The 16,283-nt window shown below is 45.9% G+C and overlaps 1 protein-coding gene across 1 annotated transcript in view; it reads right to left on the bottom strand.

Annotated features, from left to right (window-relative positions):
- PPEF2 (protein phosphatase with EF-hand domain 2) overlaps positions 1 to 16,283 on the bottom strand; it is a 207,418-nt gene that overhangs the window by 152,740 nt on the left and 38,395 nt on the right. Inside the window, exons 6-10 of the mRNA XM_063955926.1 lie at positions 13,233 to 13,408; positions 11,256 to 11,370; positions 3,683 to 3,729; positions 2,449 to 2,615; positions 2,305 to 2,341 (exon numbers count right to left, since the gene is read on the bottom strand). Of these exons, the coding sequence (XP_063811996.1) occupies positions 2,305 to 2,341; positions 2,449 to 2,615; positions 3,683 to 3,729; positions 11,256 to 11,370; positions 13,233 to 13,408 (542 nt within the window). The remainder of the gene's footprint in view (positions 1 to 2,304; positions 2,342 to 2,448; positions 2,616 to 3,682; positions 3,730 to 11,255; positions 11,371 to 13,232; positions 13,409 to 16,283) is intronic.

The raw sequence follows: 16,283 nt of genomic DNA, 5'->3' as shown, positions 1-16,283 counted from the left end.
GGAAAGAAAAGAGAAGCATTCATTCTGGAATCAATCAATTTTATACTCAATAACAAGTTTTTCTCTTTCAATGGTGATTACTTCCTTCAAACTAGAGGTACCGCTATGGGGATTTGATTCGCCCCAAGTTAACCTTTTTTATGGCCTATTGGGAATCTACTACCATCTTTTCTAGCATAACTTGGGGCAAACGCATCAGCATTGTCCTCCAGTGCCAGCAACTTTTTATGGACGATCTGACCGAGTAAATGACCAATTGGGAAATAAGCCTTCTGGAGCCAGATGCAGGGTATTTCCCGGTAGTACCTTCCACTATTACACCTGCGGCTTCTATTTCAGCATCAGCATTTGATTTACTCTTGGTCAATATCACCTGTTTTTAATATATTGTATGGATTTTATTGTGTGAGTTTATGTCAATATTGTGCATTAAATATGTATTAACTTTATTCTGGCCTATAGTCTATTTAGACACTCACACATTTATAGCCTCCCACACATTGGAGTTCTGCCATAATACACACACAGGACCAGCGCCAAGTAGGAGAAGTCACCCCCATTTCTTACATTTTGCCATTACTACTCTATCTGGCAGGTAATTCCAAACATGTATTGTCCTTACTGTGAAAAAACTTTTCACCTCTGTGTGCGAAATCTCCTCTCTTCTAACCTAAGCGGATGTCCACGTGTCCTCTGGGTTGATCTTACCAAAACAGATCCCCCGCAAGCTCTGTGTATTGTCCCCTTATATATTTGTAAATGTTAATAATGTCCCCTCTTAATCTCCTCTTTTCCAGTGTAAACATGCCTAGCCTAGCAAGCCTTTCCTCGTAATCCAATGTCTCTATTCCTCTAATCAGTTTGGTAGCTCTTCCTCTGTACCTTTTCTAGTTCCAGGATATCCTTTTTGTAGCATGGTGCCCAAAATTATGTAACACTCTCATCCCTTGCATCAATTCCCCGCTTTATACATGTTAGTACCTTGTTTGCCTTCTTTGCTGCAATCCTACTTTGGGTACTGCTAAATTTGTTATCTATGTGAACACCCAAGTCTTTTTCCAGCACAGATTCCCCTAATTGTGCCCCATTTAGTATGTAGGTGGTTATTATGTTCTTGCTACCAAAGTGCATTACCTTACACTTGTCTGTATTGAACCTCATTCAATACATGGCAGCAAAATGGCGGCTCTCAGCGAGGTGGCTGCTGCTGCACAGGATGCCCCAAACTATACTGTACATATTGAGATGTTCTTTCTGGGTATGTTTTGTGATGTAGTCCATACACCATTTTACTTGCCCTTCTTTGTATAGTCTCTGATGTATTCATATCCTTCTGGAGTATGCCTCCAGAATTGAACACAGTATTCTAGATGAGGCCGTACCAATGATACAGTGGCATTATTACTTCTTTCTTTCTGCTGCTGATTCCCTCTCTATAGGAACAAGGGTGCAGGTGCACCATACCTCTCCCTATGCAATCAAGCATCTGACTAGCCTTCCTCATTGCTTTATTGCATTGTTTACCTGCATTTAAGTCACCTGAAATAGTGACTCCTAGATCCCGTTTCTCCTCAGTAGTTTCCAGTATAGTGCCATTAATACTATATTTAGCCTTTGGATTTTTGAGACCCAAGTGCATGATTTTAAATTTTTGGGCATTAAACTGTAATTGCCATGCTCTTGACTATTTCTCAAGTCTACCTAGATCATCAATCATTTGTTTTACCACTGCTGGTGTGTCTACCCTGTTGCATATCTTTGTGTCTGCAAAAAGTCATACTTTCCCTTTAATGCCATTTGCAATGTCACTAATAAAGATATTACAAAGCACTGGTCCAAGGGCCTAATTCAGATCTGATCGCAGCAGCAAATTTGTTAGCTAATGGGCAAAACCATGTGCACTGCAGGGGGGCAGATATAACATGTGCAGAGAGAGTTAGATATGGGTGTGGTGTGTTCAAACTGAAATCTAAATTGCAGTGTAAAAATAAATCAGCCAGTATTTACCCTGCACAGAAACAAAATAACCCACCCAAGTCTAACTCTCTCTGCACATGTTATATCTGCCCGACCTGTAGTGCATATGGTTTTGCCCAACTGCTAACAAATTTGCTGCTGCGATCAGATCTAAATTAGGCCCTGGGGTATTCCACTGGTTATATTCCCCTCCTGTGAATGCACTTCATTTACATTAAGAACATGGCCATGCCAGTATGATACCTACAAACTACTTGTTTGCTTGTAAACCTTTATCCAAACAAAAAAAAACTGCCAAGAAATAAAGGTGATTCTGGATAAACATACCTTATATTTTTTCATCACTTCTTTTGTGAATCCATACCTCAAGAAACAAACAACAAAAAGACCCATAAAAAAAAAAATCAATATTATACAATAGTTGTGATTAACAGTAATTAGTGACTTAAAGGGTCTCTGTTCTTAACTTACCTTAAGTTGACCATATAGTCTTCATGGTTTCCCCTGTTCAAATGAACGACCTTAGGATAAACCAGTAAGAATGCAAAGAGGATCATCAGGATCTCAATGGACTGCTTCCCTCTGTCTACAAAGTCCCCATTGAATACGTAAGGCTTCTCTGGTGATGGGAGACCATTCTGAGACAACACAGCAAGAGGAAGAAAGCTTGTTTACTGTTTTTCTTAACAAAGCAATATCATTTTGTACAGTAGGTTTTCGTTATTACCCGATAATTGATAAAACATTTTTCACTAGTTACCAGCCTGTCAAAATGATGGAACAACATAACAGTGATGTCAGCGCCGCTGGTTGTGCATGGACGAACGGAGACAAACTTGAATTGCTTCGTCGGGCACCATCTAGTGGCTGCCGGTGAACAAAACACTTGACATTCCCCCATAGAGGAGAGGAGCAGCGTTGGTCTGTTATTATATAGGAGTTTTGCATTTTAAAAGGGGAGTATTACCTTAAACACACACACCAAAAAAGAAAATTCGTATATATATTTCAAGGGAAATGCACCATAATTCAGTACTAATGTAATGTACTAATGTAATGTTACCTGTGCATGAGAGATAAACTGTTAATGCTTCAAGAAAGTGTAATACATATTTATATAAAAAAAAGCTAAAGTACTCAGTATTTAATTAAATAAAATGTGTGATGTATCATGGGTACTTTGGTTAGGATTATTACCCTCTACCACATTATATACCCATGCAAGGTGTAAAAGATGAGGCCACCTTGAATAAACAGAAATGCACATGAAGACCAGTTAGCAGGCCCTAATGCTAGTAATGTGACCATAAGACTAGTCTTCATTCAGTACAAGTTAGTGTATAGGGCATAGAAGTTCCGGACACATTTGCTCCTGGGGTAATACAATGGAGGCATATTACCCATCTACTGACCTCAGTTGGGACTAGCATGACATTTTCTCCATAAGGTGTCACCCTAGCAAGGAACTATGTTGTCATTTAGGATTAAGTATAATAACCCCGGAAATATAAATTTTACTCAGGCGCTGCCCACTAGCTTGTAAAGAATAGCAGGAAGAAATGATGGAAATTCTCACCCTGGTAGTCACCTTCTGGTTGTTTCCCCAGGAACAACTGTGCTGTTGGTGTACTTATTTTTAATTTGAAATTTAAAGTAATCTGAATGTATCATAAAAAAATTGAAAGAGGTTATTCTTACCACACACCTTGTAAAATATCAAGAACAAATCATCCAGTCGGCCGTGCAAGTCCCCTGTGAAATCAGATGTTAGTTATTAGTGGAAGCATTTCTGCTACAGCAATTATTTATAATTTCTTGTGTAAGCCTTGTTTAGACCATCTTTTCGGTGATATAGGTTTAGCAGTTTATCATTTGAAGACTAGTGCATCTGTTATAAGAACTACTTTATGTTTTTTCATATAAACCTCTCAGAAATTTCAATTGATTTTGAGATAAGTGTAATTTACAAGGAAGTGCCATGTCTCATTCCACTCAAAATCGATTTCATTCCTTGAGAGGGTGCATGAAAAAACTGTAATGTGTAATGAGTGTGTAAGGGCAGAGCTAACACTTGTGACACTACTGGTGGTTTTTCCACATTTTGTTATGTTACAGCCTTATTCCAAAATGGAATAAATTCATTTGCCCCCTCAAAATTCTACAAACAATACCCCCATGATGACAATGTGAAAAAAAGTTTTTGAGATTTTTGCAAGTTTATTAAAAATAAAAAACTAAGAAATCACATGTACATAAGTATTCACAGCCTTTGCTCAATACTTGGCTGATGCACCTTTGGCAGCAATTACAGCCTCAAATCTTTTTGAATATGATGCCACAAGCTTGGCACACCTATCTTTGGGCAGTGTGGCCCATTCCTCTTTGCAGCACCTCTAAAGCTCCATCAGGTTGGATGGGAAGCGTTAGTGCACAGCCATTTTCAGATTTCTCCAGAGATGTTCAATTGAATTAAAGTCTGGGCTCTGACTGGGCCACTTCAGAACATTCACAGAGTTGTCCTGAAGCCACTCCTTTGATATCTTGGCTGTGTACTTAAAGATGAACCGTTGCCCCAGTCTGAGGTCAAGAGAGCTCTGGAGCAGGTTTTCATCCAGGATGTCTCTGTACATTGCTGCATTCATCTTTCCCTCTATCCTGACTAGTCTTCCAGTTCCTGCCGCTGAAAAACATCCCCACAGCATAATGCTGCCACCACCATGCTTCACTGTAGGGATGGTATTGGCCTGGTGATGAGTGGTGCCTGGTTTCCTCCAAACATGATGCCTGGCATTCACGCCAAAGAGTTCAATCTTTGTCTCATCAGACCAGAGAATTTTGTTTCTCATGGTCTGAGAGTCCTTCAGGTGCATTTTGGCAAACTCCAGGCAGGCTGCCATATGCTTTTTACTAAGGAGTGGCTTCCGTCTGGCCACTCTACCATACAGGCCTGATTGGTGGATTGCTGCAGAGATAGTTGTCCTTCTGAAAGGTTCTCCTCTCTCCACAGAGGAATGCTGTAGCTCTGACAGAGTGACCATTGGGTTCTTGGTCACCTCCCTGACTAGGGCCCTTCTCCCCCAATCGCTCAGTTTAGACGGACGGCCAGCTCTAGGAAGAATCCTGGTGGTTCAGAACTTCTTCCATTTACGGATGATAGAGGCCTCTGTACTCATTGGAACCTTCAAAGCAGCAGATATTTTTCAGTACCCTTCCCCAGATTTGTGCCTCGAGACAATCCCGTCTCGGAGGTCTACAGAAAGTTCCTTTGACTTCATGCTCAGACATGCACTGTCAAGTGTGGGACCTTATATAAACAGGTGTGTGCCTTTCCAAATAATGTCCAATCAACTGAATTTACCACAGGTGGACTCCAATTAAGCTGTAGGAACATATCAAGGATGATCAGTAGAAACAGGATGCACCTGAGCTCAATTTTAAGCTTCATGGCAAAGGCTGTGAATACCCGACCTGTATAATAAGAATTTACTTACCGATAATTCTATTTCTCGGAGTCCGTAGTGGATGCTGGGGTTCCTGAAAAGACCATGGGGAATAGCGGCTCCGCAGGAGACAGGGCACAAAAGTAAAGCTTTTACAGGTCAGGTGGTGTGTACTGGCTCCTCCCCCTATGACCCTCCTCCAGACTCCAGTTAGGTACTGTGCCCGGACGAGCGTACACAATAAGGGAGGATTTTGAATCCCGGGTAAGACTCATACCAGCCACACCAATCACACCGTACAACTTGTGATCTAAACCCAGTTAACAGTATGATAACAGAGGAGCCTCTGAAAGATGGCTTCCTAAACAATAACCCGAATTAGTTAACAATAACTATGTACAAGTATTGCAGATAATCCGCACTTGGGATGGGCGCCCAGCATCCACTACGGACTCCGAGAAATAGAATTATCGGTAAGTAAATTCTTATTTTCTCTATCGTCCTAAGTGGATGCTGGGGTTCCTGAAAAGACCATGGGGATTATACCAAAGCTCCCAAACGGGCGGGAGAGTGCGGATGACTCTGCAGCACCGAATGAGAGAACTCCAGGTCCTCCTTTGCCAGGGTATCAAATTTGCAAAAATTTACAAACGTGTTCTCCCCTGACCACGTAGCTGCTCGGCAGAGTTGTAATGCCGAGACCCCTCGGGCAGCCGCCCAAGATGAGCCCACCTTCCTTGCGGAATGGGCCTTAACAGATTTAGGCTGTGGCAGGCCTGCCACAGAATGTACAAGTTGAATTTTGTTACAAATCCAACGAGCAATCGACTGCTTAGAAGCAGGTGCACCCAACTTGTTGGGTGCATACAGTATAAACAGCGAGTCAGATTTTCTGACTCCAGCCGTCCTTTAAATGTATATTTTTAAGGCTCTGACAACGTCCAACAACTTGGAGTCCTTCAAGTCGTCTGTAGCCGCAGGCACTACAATAGGCTGGTTCAGGTGAAACGCTGATACCACCTTAGGGAGAAAATGCGGACGCGTCCGCAGCTCTGCCCTATGTCGAATGGAAAATTAACTAAGTGCTTTTATAAAACAAAGCCGCCAGTTCAGATACTCTCCCGGCCGAAGCCAGGGCCAGTAACATAGTCACTTTCCATGTGAGATATTTCAAATCCACATTCTTTAGTGGTTCAAACCAATTGGATTTGAGGAAATCTAAAACTACATTTAGATCCCACGGTGCCACCTTAGGCACCACAGGAGGCTGTATATGCAGTACTCCTTTGATAAAAATCTGGACCTCAGGGACCGAGGCCAATTCTTTTTGGAAGAATATTGATAGGGCCGAAATTTGAACCTTAATAGATCCCAATTTGAGACCCAAAGACAATCCTGATTGCAGGAAATGTAGGAAAACGACCCAGTTGAAATTCCTCCATCGGAGCACTCCGCTGCTCGCACCACGCAACATATTTTCGCCCAATACGGCGATAAAGCTTCGCGGTGACTTCCTACCTTGCCTTTATCAAGGTAGGAATGACTTCTTCTGGAATGCCTTTTCCTTTTAGGATCTGGCATTCAAACGCCATGCCGTCAAACGCAGCCGCGGTAAGTCTTGAAAAAGACAAGGACCCTGCTGAAGCAGGTCCCTTCTCAGAAGTAGAGGCCACGGATCGTCCGTGACCATCTCTTGAAGTTCCGGGTACCAAGTCCTTCTTGGCCAATCCGGAGCCACTAGTCTTACTCCTCTTTGCCGTATAATCCTCAATACCTTTGGTATGAGAGGCAGAGGAGGAAACACATATACCGACTGGTACACCCAAGGTGTTACCAGCGCGTCCACAGCTATTGCCTGCGGATCTCTTGACCTGGCGCAATACCTGTCCAGTGTTTTGTTGAGGCGAGACGCCATCATGTCCACCATTGGTTTTACCCAACGGTTTAATAGCATGTGGAAAACTTCTGGATGAAGTCCCCACTCTCCCGGGTGAAGGTCGTGTCTGCTGAGGAAGTCTGCTTCCCAGTTGTCCACGCCCGGGATGAATACTGCTGACAGTGCTATCACGTGATTCTCCGCCCAGCGAAGGATCCTGGCAGCTTCTGCCATTGCCCTCCTGCTTCTTGTGCCGCCCTGTCTGTTTACATGGGCGACTGCCGTGATGTTGTCCGACTGGATCAACACCGGTCTTCCTTGAAGCAGAGGTTCCGCCTGGCTTAGAGCATTGTAGATTGCTCTTAGTTCCAGAATGCTTATGTGAAGAGACTTTTTCAGGCTCGACCACACTCCCTGGAAATTTTTTCCCTGTGTGACTGCTCCCCAGCCTCTCAGGCTGGCATCCGTGGTCACCAGGATCCAATCCTGCATGCCGAATCTGCGGCCCTCCAATAGATGAGCCTCCTGCAACCACCACAGAAGGGATACCCTTGTCCTCGGCGACAGGGTTATCCGCAGGTGCATCTGAAGATGCGACCCTGACCATTTGTCCAGCAGCTCCCTTTGCATGGAATCTGCCGAAAGGGATTGCTTCGTAAGAAGCTACCATTTTTTCCCAGGACTCTTGTGCATTGATGTACAGACACCTTTCCTGGTTTTAGGAGGTTCCTGACCAGGTCAGATAACTCCTTGGCTTTTTCTTCGGGAAGAAAAACCTTTTTCTGAACTGTGTCCAGAATCATCCCCAGGAACAGCAGACGAGTTGTCGGCATTAATTGGGATTTTGGAATATTCAGAATCCATCCGTGCTGCTTTAGCACCTCTTGAGATAGTGCTAAACCCATCTCTAGCTGTTCTCTGGACCTTGCCCTTATTAGGAGATCGTCCAAGTATGGGATAATTAATACGCCTTTTCTTCGAAGAAGAAATATTATCTCGGCCATTACCTTTGTAAAGACCCGAGGTGCCGTGGACAAACCAAACGGCAGCGTCTGAAACTGATAGTGACAGTTTTGTACAACGAACCTGAGGTACCCCTGGTGTGAGGGGTAATTGGAACGTGGAGATACGCATCCTTGATGTCCAAGGATACCATAAAGTCCCCTTCTTCCAGGTTCGCTATCACTGCTCTGAGTGACTCCATCTTGAACTTGAACTTCTTTATGTACAGGTTCAAGGACTTCAGATTTAGAATAGGCCTTACCGAGCCATCCGGCTTCGGTACCACAAAAAGAGTGGAATAATACCCCTTCCCTTGTTGTAGAAGAGGTACCTTGACTATCACCTGCTGAGAATACAGCTTGTGAATGGCTTCCAAAACCGTCTCCCTTTCTGAGGGGGACGTTGGTAAAGCAGACTTCAGGAAACGGCGAGGTGGCTCTGTCTCTAATTTCAACCTGTACCCCTGAGATATTATCTGCAGGATCCAGGGATTTACCTGCGAGTGAGCCCACTGCGCGCTGTAATTTTTGAGACGACCGCCTACCGCCCCCGAGTCCGCTTGCGAAGCCCCAGCGTCATGCTGAGGCTTTTGTAGAAGCCGGGGAGGGCTTCTGTTCCTGGGAAGGAGCTGCCTGTTGCTGTCTCTTCCCTCGTCCTCTGCCTCGTGGCAGATATGAATAGCCCTTTGCTCTCTTATTTTTAAAGGAACGAAAGGGCTGCGGTTGAAAGGTCGGTGCCTTTTTCTGTTGGAGAGTGACTTGAGGTAGAAAGGTGGATTTCCCGGCCGTAGCCGTGGCCACCAAATCCGATAGACCGACCCCAAATAACTCCTCTACGCATCGCCTGTCCACTGTCGTGTCCATAAAGCTCTTCTGGCCGAAATGGACATAGCACTTACCCGTGATGCCAGTGTGCAGATATCTCTCTGTGCATCACGCATATAAAGAAATGCATCCTTTATTTGTTCTAACGACAGTAAAATATTGTCCCTGTCCAGGGTATCAATATTTTCGATCAGGGACTCTGACCAAACTACCCCAGCACTGCACATCCAGGCAGTCGCAATAGCTGGTCGTAGTATAACACCTGCATGTGTGTATATACCTTTTTGGATATTTTCCATCCTCCTATCTGATGGATCTTTAAGTGCGGCCGTCTCAGGAGAGGGTAACGCCACTTGTTTTGATAAGCGTGTTAGCGCTTTGTCCACCCTAGGAGGTGTTTCCCAGCGCTCCCTAACCTCTGGCGGGAAAGGGTATAAAGCCAATAACTTCTTTGAAATTAGCAGTTTTTTATCGGGGCACCCCACGCTTCATCACACACGTCATTTAATTCTTCTGATTCGGTAAAAACTACTGGTAGTTTTTTTACACCCCACATAATACCCTGTTTAGTGGTACCTGTAGTATCAGCTAAATGTAACATCTCCTTTATTGCCAAAATCATATAACGTGTGGCCCTACTAGAAAATACGGTTGATTCGTCACCTTCACCACCGGAATCAGTGCCTGTGTCTGGGTCTGTGTCGACCGACTGAGGCAAGGGGCGTTTTACAGCCCCTGACGGTGTTTGAGGCGCCTGGACAGGCACTAATTGAGTGTCCGGCCGCCTCATGTCGGCAAACGACTGCTTAAGCGAGTTGACGCTATCCCGTAATTCCACAAATAAAGGCATCCATTCTGGTGTCGACCCCCTAGGAGGTGACATCCTCATATTTGGCAATTGCTCCGCCTCCACACCAATAACGTCCTCATACATGTCGACACACACGTACCGACACACAGCAGACACACAGGGAATGCTCTATACGAAGACAGGACCCACTAGCCCTTTGGGGAGACAGAGGGAGAGTCTGCCAGCACACACCAAAAAACGCTATATATGACAGGGATAGCCTTATGATTAAGTGCTCCCTTATAGCTGCTTTTATATTAATATATATATAGCCATTTATTTTGCCCCCCCTCTCTGTTATACCCTGTTTCTGTAGTGCAGTGCAGGGGAGAGACCTGGGAGCCTTCCTGACCAGCGGAGCTGTGACAGAAAATGGCGCCGTGTGCTGAGGAGATAGGCCCCGCCCCTTTTCCGGCGGGCTCGTCTCCCGCTATTTAGTACATTTAGGCAGGGGTAAATATCTCCATATAGCCTCTGGGGCTATATGTGAGGTATTTTTAGCCTTTTTAAAGGTTTTCATTTGCCTCCCAGGGCGCTCCCCCCCCCAGCGCCCTGCACCCTCAGTGACTGCCGTGTGAAGTGTGCTGAGAGGAAAATGGCGCACAGCTGCAGTGCTGTGCGCTACCTTAAGAAGACTGCAGGAGTCTTCAGCCGCCGATTCTGGACCTCTTCTTGCTTCAGCATCTGTGAGGGGGCCGGCGGCGTGGCTCCGGTGACCATCCAGGCTGTACCTGTGATCGTCCCTCTGGAGCTTCATGTCCAGTAGCCAAGAAGCCAATCCATCCTGCACGCAGGTGAGTTCACTTCTTCTCCCCTCTGTCCCTCGTTGCAGTGATCCTGTTGCCAGCAGGAATCACTGTAAAATAAAAAACCTAAGCTAAACTCTCTAAGCAGCTCTTTATGAGAGCCACCTAGAATTGCACCCTTCTCGGCCGGGCACAAAAATCTAACTGGAGTCTGGAGGAGGGTCATAGGGGGAGGAGCCAGTACACACCACCTGACCTGTAAAAGCTTTACTTTTGTGCCCTGTCTCCTGCGGAGCCGCTATTCCCCATGGTCTTTTCAGGAACCCCAGCATCCACTTAGGACGATAGAGAAATATAATTTAAGTGATGTTTTGGTAGTAATTTGCGAAGTTGAAGACTTTTTGAACATAATGACTGGTGACTGTCTAATGTAATACATTTCAAGAGATTTTTAAAGATCGCAGTAAGAGAAATGCTGGAAAAACAATATATTCAATACAGACAAAACTACACAGAGATCTTTATGGAAGATTTTCTTACCACATACGGTGATCTCTTTGCTGTAACTGCTTGTAATCTGTTTTATATTTGGCAGCTGTTTGAGGTGCTTCTTTGTCTCATGTAACAGATGTAACACATAATGCGCGTGGAGCTGCTACTAGGAGGAATGGTGAGGATCAGACAAAAAAAGTACCACTCGGAAGCAATACATGCCTCCACAATTTCTTCCGGATATTTGAAAATATGCCTCAATGCTGCGTTATGAACCCGATTCAGAGATGTACCCAAATGCATTCGCAGCTATAAATTTGTTTGCAGTGTCTGTACGAAAATATGGTAATGTTGCAGCTGATATGCCCATAATTGAGGCATCTTAGGTGATTGCCTACCAACAGATATCCATGATGTCTTGTTATGATGTCTGTTGCGACTGAAACACGTTGACGGGAATGTGAACAGCCATTTTTCTGATATTTCTGAGGTACAGTATACTATGCTGAACTTTGGTGCTATGCAAACATTATTTTTACCACTTGCAACATTGACTGCGGAACTGTATTAGGTCTATTTGTTAATTTTTATATATTTTGGACTCTTTTTTGTATGTATTCCTATTTAAGGTATTCCTGTTGTCTAGGAATTGTTTGTGCTTTGGAATAAATTGTTTTTATCTACTACCTCAACTACTACCTAGTTGGTTTGGAGTATACTGTACATGGTGGATTTTGTGAAACAAATACTACACTGATCACCATACTAAAGAAACCGCTACGTGGGTGTTACTACCAATATTCCTGTGAGTAGGGTATGTTAAAGATACCTTTATGTGGTGACTATTTCTGCACCAATAGTGAGTCGGGTATGCACATTTACCACATAAAGGAAACACAATCCTGGAGGATGTGGAGGACCTTTGTTGGAAAAGAAACCTTGATATGATTGCCACCATGTTATAGAGCAGTGATGGGGAAACTTTGGCGCTCCAACTGTTGTTGAACTACACATTCCAGCATTCCCTGCTAAAGTTTTATTATAGCCAAATAGAAAAACTGTAGCAGGGCATGCTGGGATGTGTAGTTCAACAACAGCCGGAGTGCCAAAGGTTCCACTTCACTGTTATAGAGTGTGAGTCAGTATACCCCTTCTCTCTCCAGCACCTTCCATTAAACCTGTTTCTTCATGTAGTGTAACTACAATCACATGTGATTATTTTAGACTGCTCTACACATGTCCTTTTTTTTATCTTTCCACATGATATGGTGTATAAAGACTCAGCTTTCACGAAATGTGGGAGAAGAAAAGAAAAAAAGAATAAGACAAAAGGAGCGTGACGATTACCATCACTCACTGAAAAAAAAAAAAGGGACGTATTGTATGAATCATGACTTGTTATTTATGCAACATTAGTGCCTCTGGGATTGAGTCCATCTATTTTCTATCTGCTTATGTATCTTTATGAAATGAGGTGCCAATTCCTGATGTGACAGTATCTTGTGCAGCTTCTTTTCTTCTGTATTTAGATATCCATGGGATGTACATCAGGTAAACATCAGACCATCAGACCAACAAAGTTTGATCTCTGAGTATGATCTCGTAGCATGGCTACTGGAAGTAGGAGCCATTGTAACTGTATATGGGATTGCAGTCGCAAGCAACTACACGCCTCTAAAATGGCCGCAACATACCTGAATTTTCGCTGATAGTCTAGCGTTACGTCCCCCAAATGGTCCCTGACTGTCAATCACTTTGCAAATAAATCCTCACCATGACTGCTATCGCAAGACCATTGCAGCACTTGTGCAGTGCGAACCCAATAATTGCTCCACTGCAGGAAAATTCGGGTTTGCGTACACCTCTGAATCAGGCCCTATATTACCAAACAAGGATACTTCTACTAAGGGACTGCACTTCCTAATGGTTGAAGATCGACTGTACCTTCCAAACTGGATAAGAAGCAACCAAATATGCAACTGCTACATGCTAGCACACTGGATTAGGTGATCAAGTGATACTTACTTGCTTCTGTTTGAAGGCTTCTACTAAGGCTGCTGCACAACTAGGCTTTAATGGGAATGTTAGACGGGGACCTGTGTAAGCCTTTGGTACCTCAATAGATTCATAGTCACAGTATTTCTCCAGCTCAGTGTCTTTGAAATGTTCCTCCTCAGTGAACATACGGCAGATGAAATCCCCTTACAAATGTTAAAATATCACATTAAGAGTCATTTACAAAGGAATTCAAAATAACACAGCAAGATAATTTACCAAGTGAACATATAAGGATGTAACTCTTGGGGGGATATCCAATTAGCCCTGGTAATTTACCGGGGATAATTGTCCCGCCGGGGGGGCTATCCTATTAACCCCGATAAGCCGGCATGAGCGGCGGCTTATCGGGGCTTCTGATGCTGCACCGGGTGCCGGCTCTTGGTGTAGCACTGACTTCCGGCTCCATGGTCACATGACCGCCACCGGAGTCAGGGGAAGAGGGGGCTGTGGCGTTGCTCCGGAGTCCGGCTTCCCCGGGTGCTGGCTCCCGGGCCGCGGCATCCACACTGCAGACCCAGCCTGCTGCTGCTGTAGCGGACATGGGACCAGTGGCGTCATGAGGGTGTGTCCATGGAGTGACACCAAATAGAGCAGCGCACTCACACCCGCACACCCATCCCATCTACTGACCTGGGACACGTCCACGGTGGCGGCACAATCACGCCCGCACCCCCGCCGACTGTATAGCTACTTTCAAAAGTAGCTATACACCGTGACCCGCCCTCACATCACCACTGCGGCCGGGTCCGTCCCACGGCCACACAGCCAAAAGCAGCGACTTTTCCTGCTTCAGCGCTGCGTGCTGGGAGCGCAGCGTCATAGCAGGAAGGAAGAGCCGCTGCTTCCTCGGTTGTGTCTATGTTGCCTTCGTGCAAAGGACCTGGACGTGACAAAACGAGTGGGCAGGAGACAACTTCCGCCCTTACAGCTCCTAAATGTTTCCTTCGTTCTCCGTTCGTTTAGGGTATTTTTTTTTTCTATGCAGCATTGGACCCCTCGCGGACTCGCTTCGCTCGCCACGCATCGGGCTCGGTGTCTCGCTTCGCTCGCCACACTTTTCTATTCCAAATAGATTGTGACATGGACCCAGGGGGTTATGGGAAAGGTCCTTAGCGCGAAGAGAATCTAGACGCAACCCTGCTTCCTCCTGCTGCACGCTGCCCTGCTTTCCCTCTGCCGGCGCCTGGAATGGAGAGATAGAGGTTAGGAGCGGGGTTAACGCAGGCTGAGAGTCAGAATTAAGGGGGGGGGGGTGAATGAGGCTGAGAGACAGAATGAGGGGGGGGGAGGGGGAGAATGAGGGTGAGAGACAGAATGAGGGGGGGAGGGGGAGAATGAGGCTGAGAGACAGACTGAAGGGGGGGGGAGAATGAGGCTGACAGACAGAATGAAGGGGGGGGGGGGAATGAGGCTGAGAGACAGAATGAAGTGGAGGAGACGCAGGCTGAGAGAGAGAAAGAATGAAGGGGGGGGCACACACGCAGGCTGAGAGACAGAATGAAGGGAGGGATACGCAGGCTGAGAGACAGAATAAGGGGGTGGGGTGGTAATGCAGGCTGAGAGACAGAATGAAGGGGGGGGAATGCAGGCTGAGAAACTGAATAAGGGGGGACGGACGCAGTCTGAGAGACAATGAGGGGGGAATGCAGGCTGAGATACAGAATGAAGGGGGGTAATGCAGGCTAAGAGACAGAATGAAGGGGGGACAGACGTAGTCTGAGAGACAGAACGAAGGGGGGGTGCAGTCTGAGAGACAGAATGAAGGGGGACACACGCAGGCTGAGAGACAGAATGAAGGGGTTGGAGACGCAGGCTGAAAAAAAGAATGATGGGGAGAACGCAGGCTGAGAGAGACAGAATGAAGGGAGGGGGGATGCAGGCTGAGAGACAGAATGAAGGGGCGGGACGCAGGCTGAGAGACAGAATGAAGGGGGGGACGGACGCAGGCTGAGAGAGACAGAATGAAGAGGAAGGGACGCAGGGTGAGAGACAGAATGAAGAGGGGGGGACGCAGACTGAGAGACACACAGAATGAAGGAGTGGAGGAATGAAGGCTGAGAGACACAGAATGAAGGAGGGGGAATGCAGGCTCAGACACAAAATGAAGGAGGGGGGAATGCAGGCTGAGAGACACAGAATGAAGGAGTAGAGGAATGAAGGCTGTGAGATGCTGGGGGGAGATAATGGCATACCTCCCAACTGTCCCGATTTTCGTGGGACAGTCCCGTTTTTTTGGGTCCCACCCGCGGGCCGCAGTGTCCCGCGGTCTGGGGGGGGGGGGCAGTTGGGAGGCTCTGTCTGTCGCTGCCCTGCTTAGCAGAGCAGCGTTGAATAGACGCTGTGCGCATGCGCACAGCGTCTATTCAGGGGAGTCAGAGGGAGAGGGGGCATGCCAGCGGCTCACAGAGCGCTGGGCATGCCCCCTCAGTGACGAACACGGGGGCGTGGCTCGTGATCGCAGGTCCTCCCGCGAAGCCACACCCCTTTTCTTAAGCCACACCCCTTTTCTGGGAGCGCGCGCGGCAGAGAGGGTTAGATTTGGGTGGGGTGTATTCAAACTGAAATCTAAATTGCAGTGTAAAAATAAAGCAGACAGTATTTACCCTGCACAGAAACAAAATAACCCACCCAAATCTAACTCTCTCTGCAAATGTTATATCTGCCTCCCCTGCAGTGCACATGGTTTTGCCCAATTGCTAACAAAAATCCTGCTGCGATCAACTTGGAATTACCCCCATGGTTTTGCCCAATGCTAACAAACTTGCTGCTGCGATCAACTCAGAATTACCCCCATAGTTTTGCCCATTAGAGAAAAAATTTGCTGTTGTGATCAGGTCTGAATTAGGCCCTTTGCTAGCTGCAGGAGGCTACGGCAGCAAGAGTGTTAGAGGACACATCTGTAAGTGCGAGTATGCAAATGCGTTTTTTTGTAATGAAACAGACGTACGCATGAATGTGCATACCTGAAGGTGGCCATACTTTAGAAAGATGAATCGCATGTGATCATCGCATGCGATT

This window comes from Pseudophryne corroboree, chromosome 1 (assembly GCF_028390025.1).
Source record: "Pseudophryne corroboree isolate aPseCor3 chromosome 1, aPseCor3.hap2, whole genome shotgun sequence".
Lineage (NCBI taxonomy): Eukaryota > Metazoa > Chordata > Amphibia > Anura > Myobatrachidae > Pseudophryne > Pseudophryne corroboree.
Note: the sequence above shows the minus strand (reverse complement) of the source record. Positions and strands in the feature narration are given on the sequence as shown.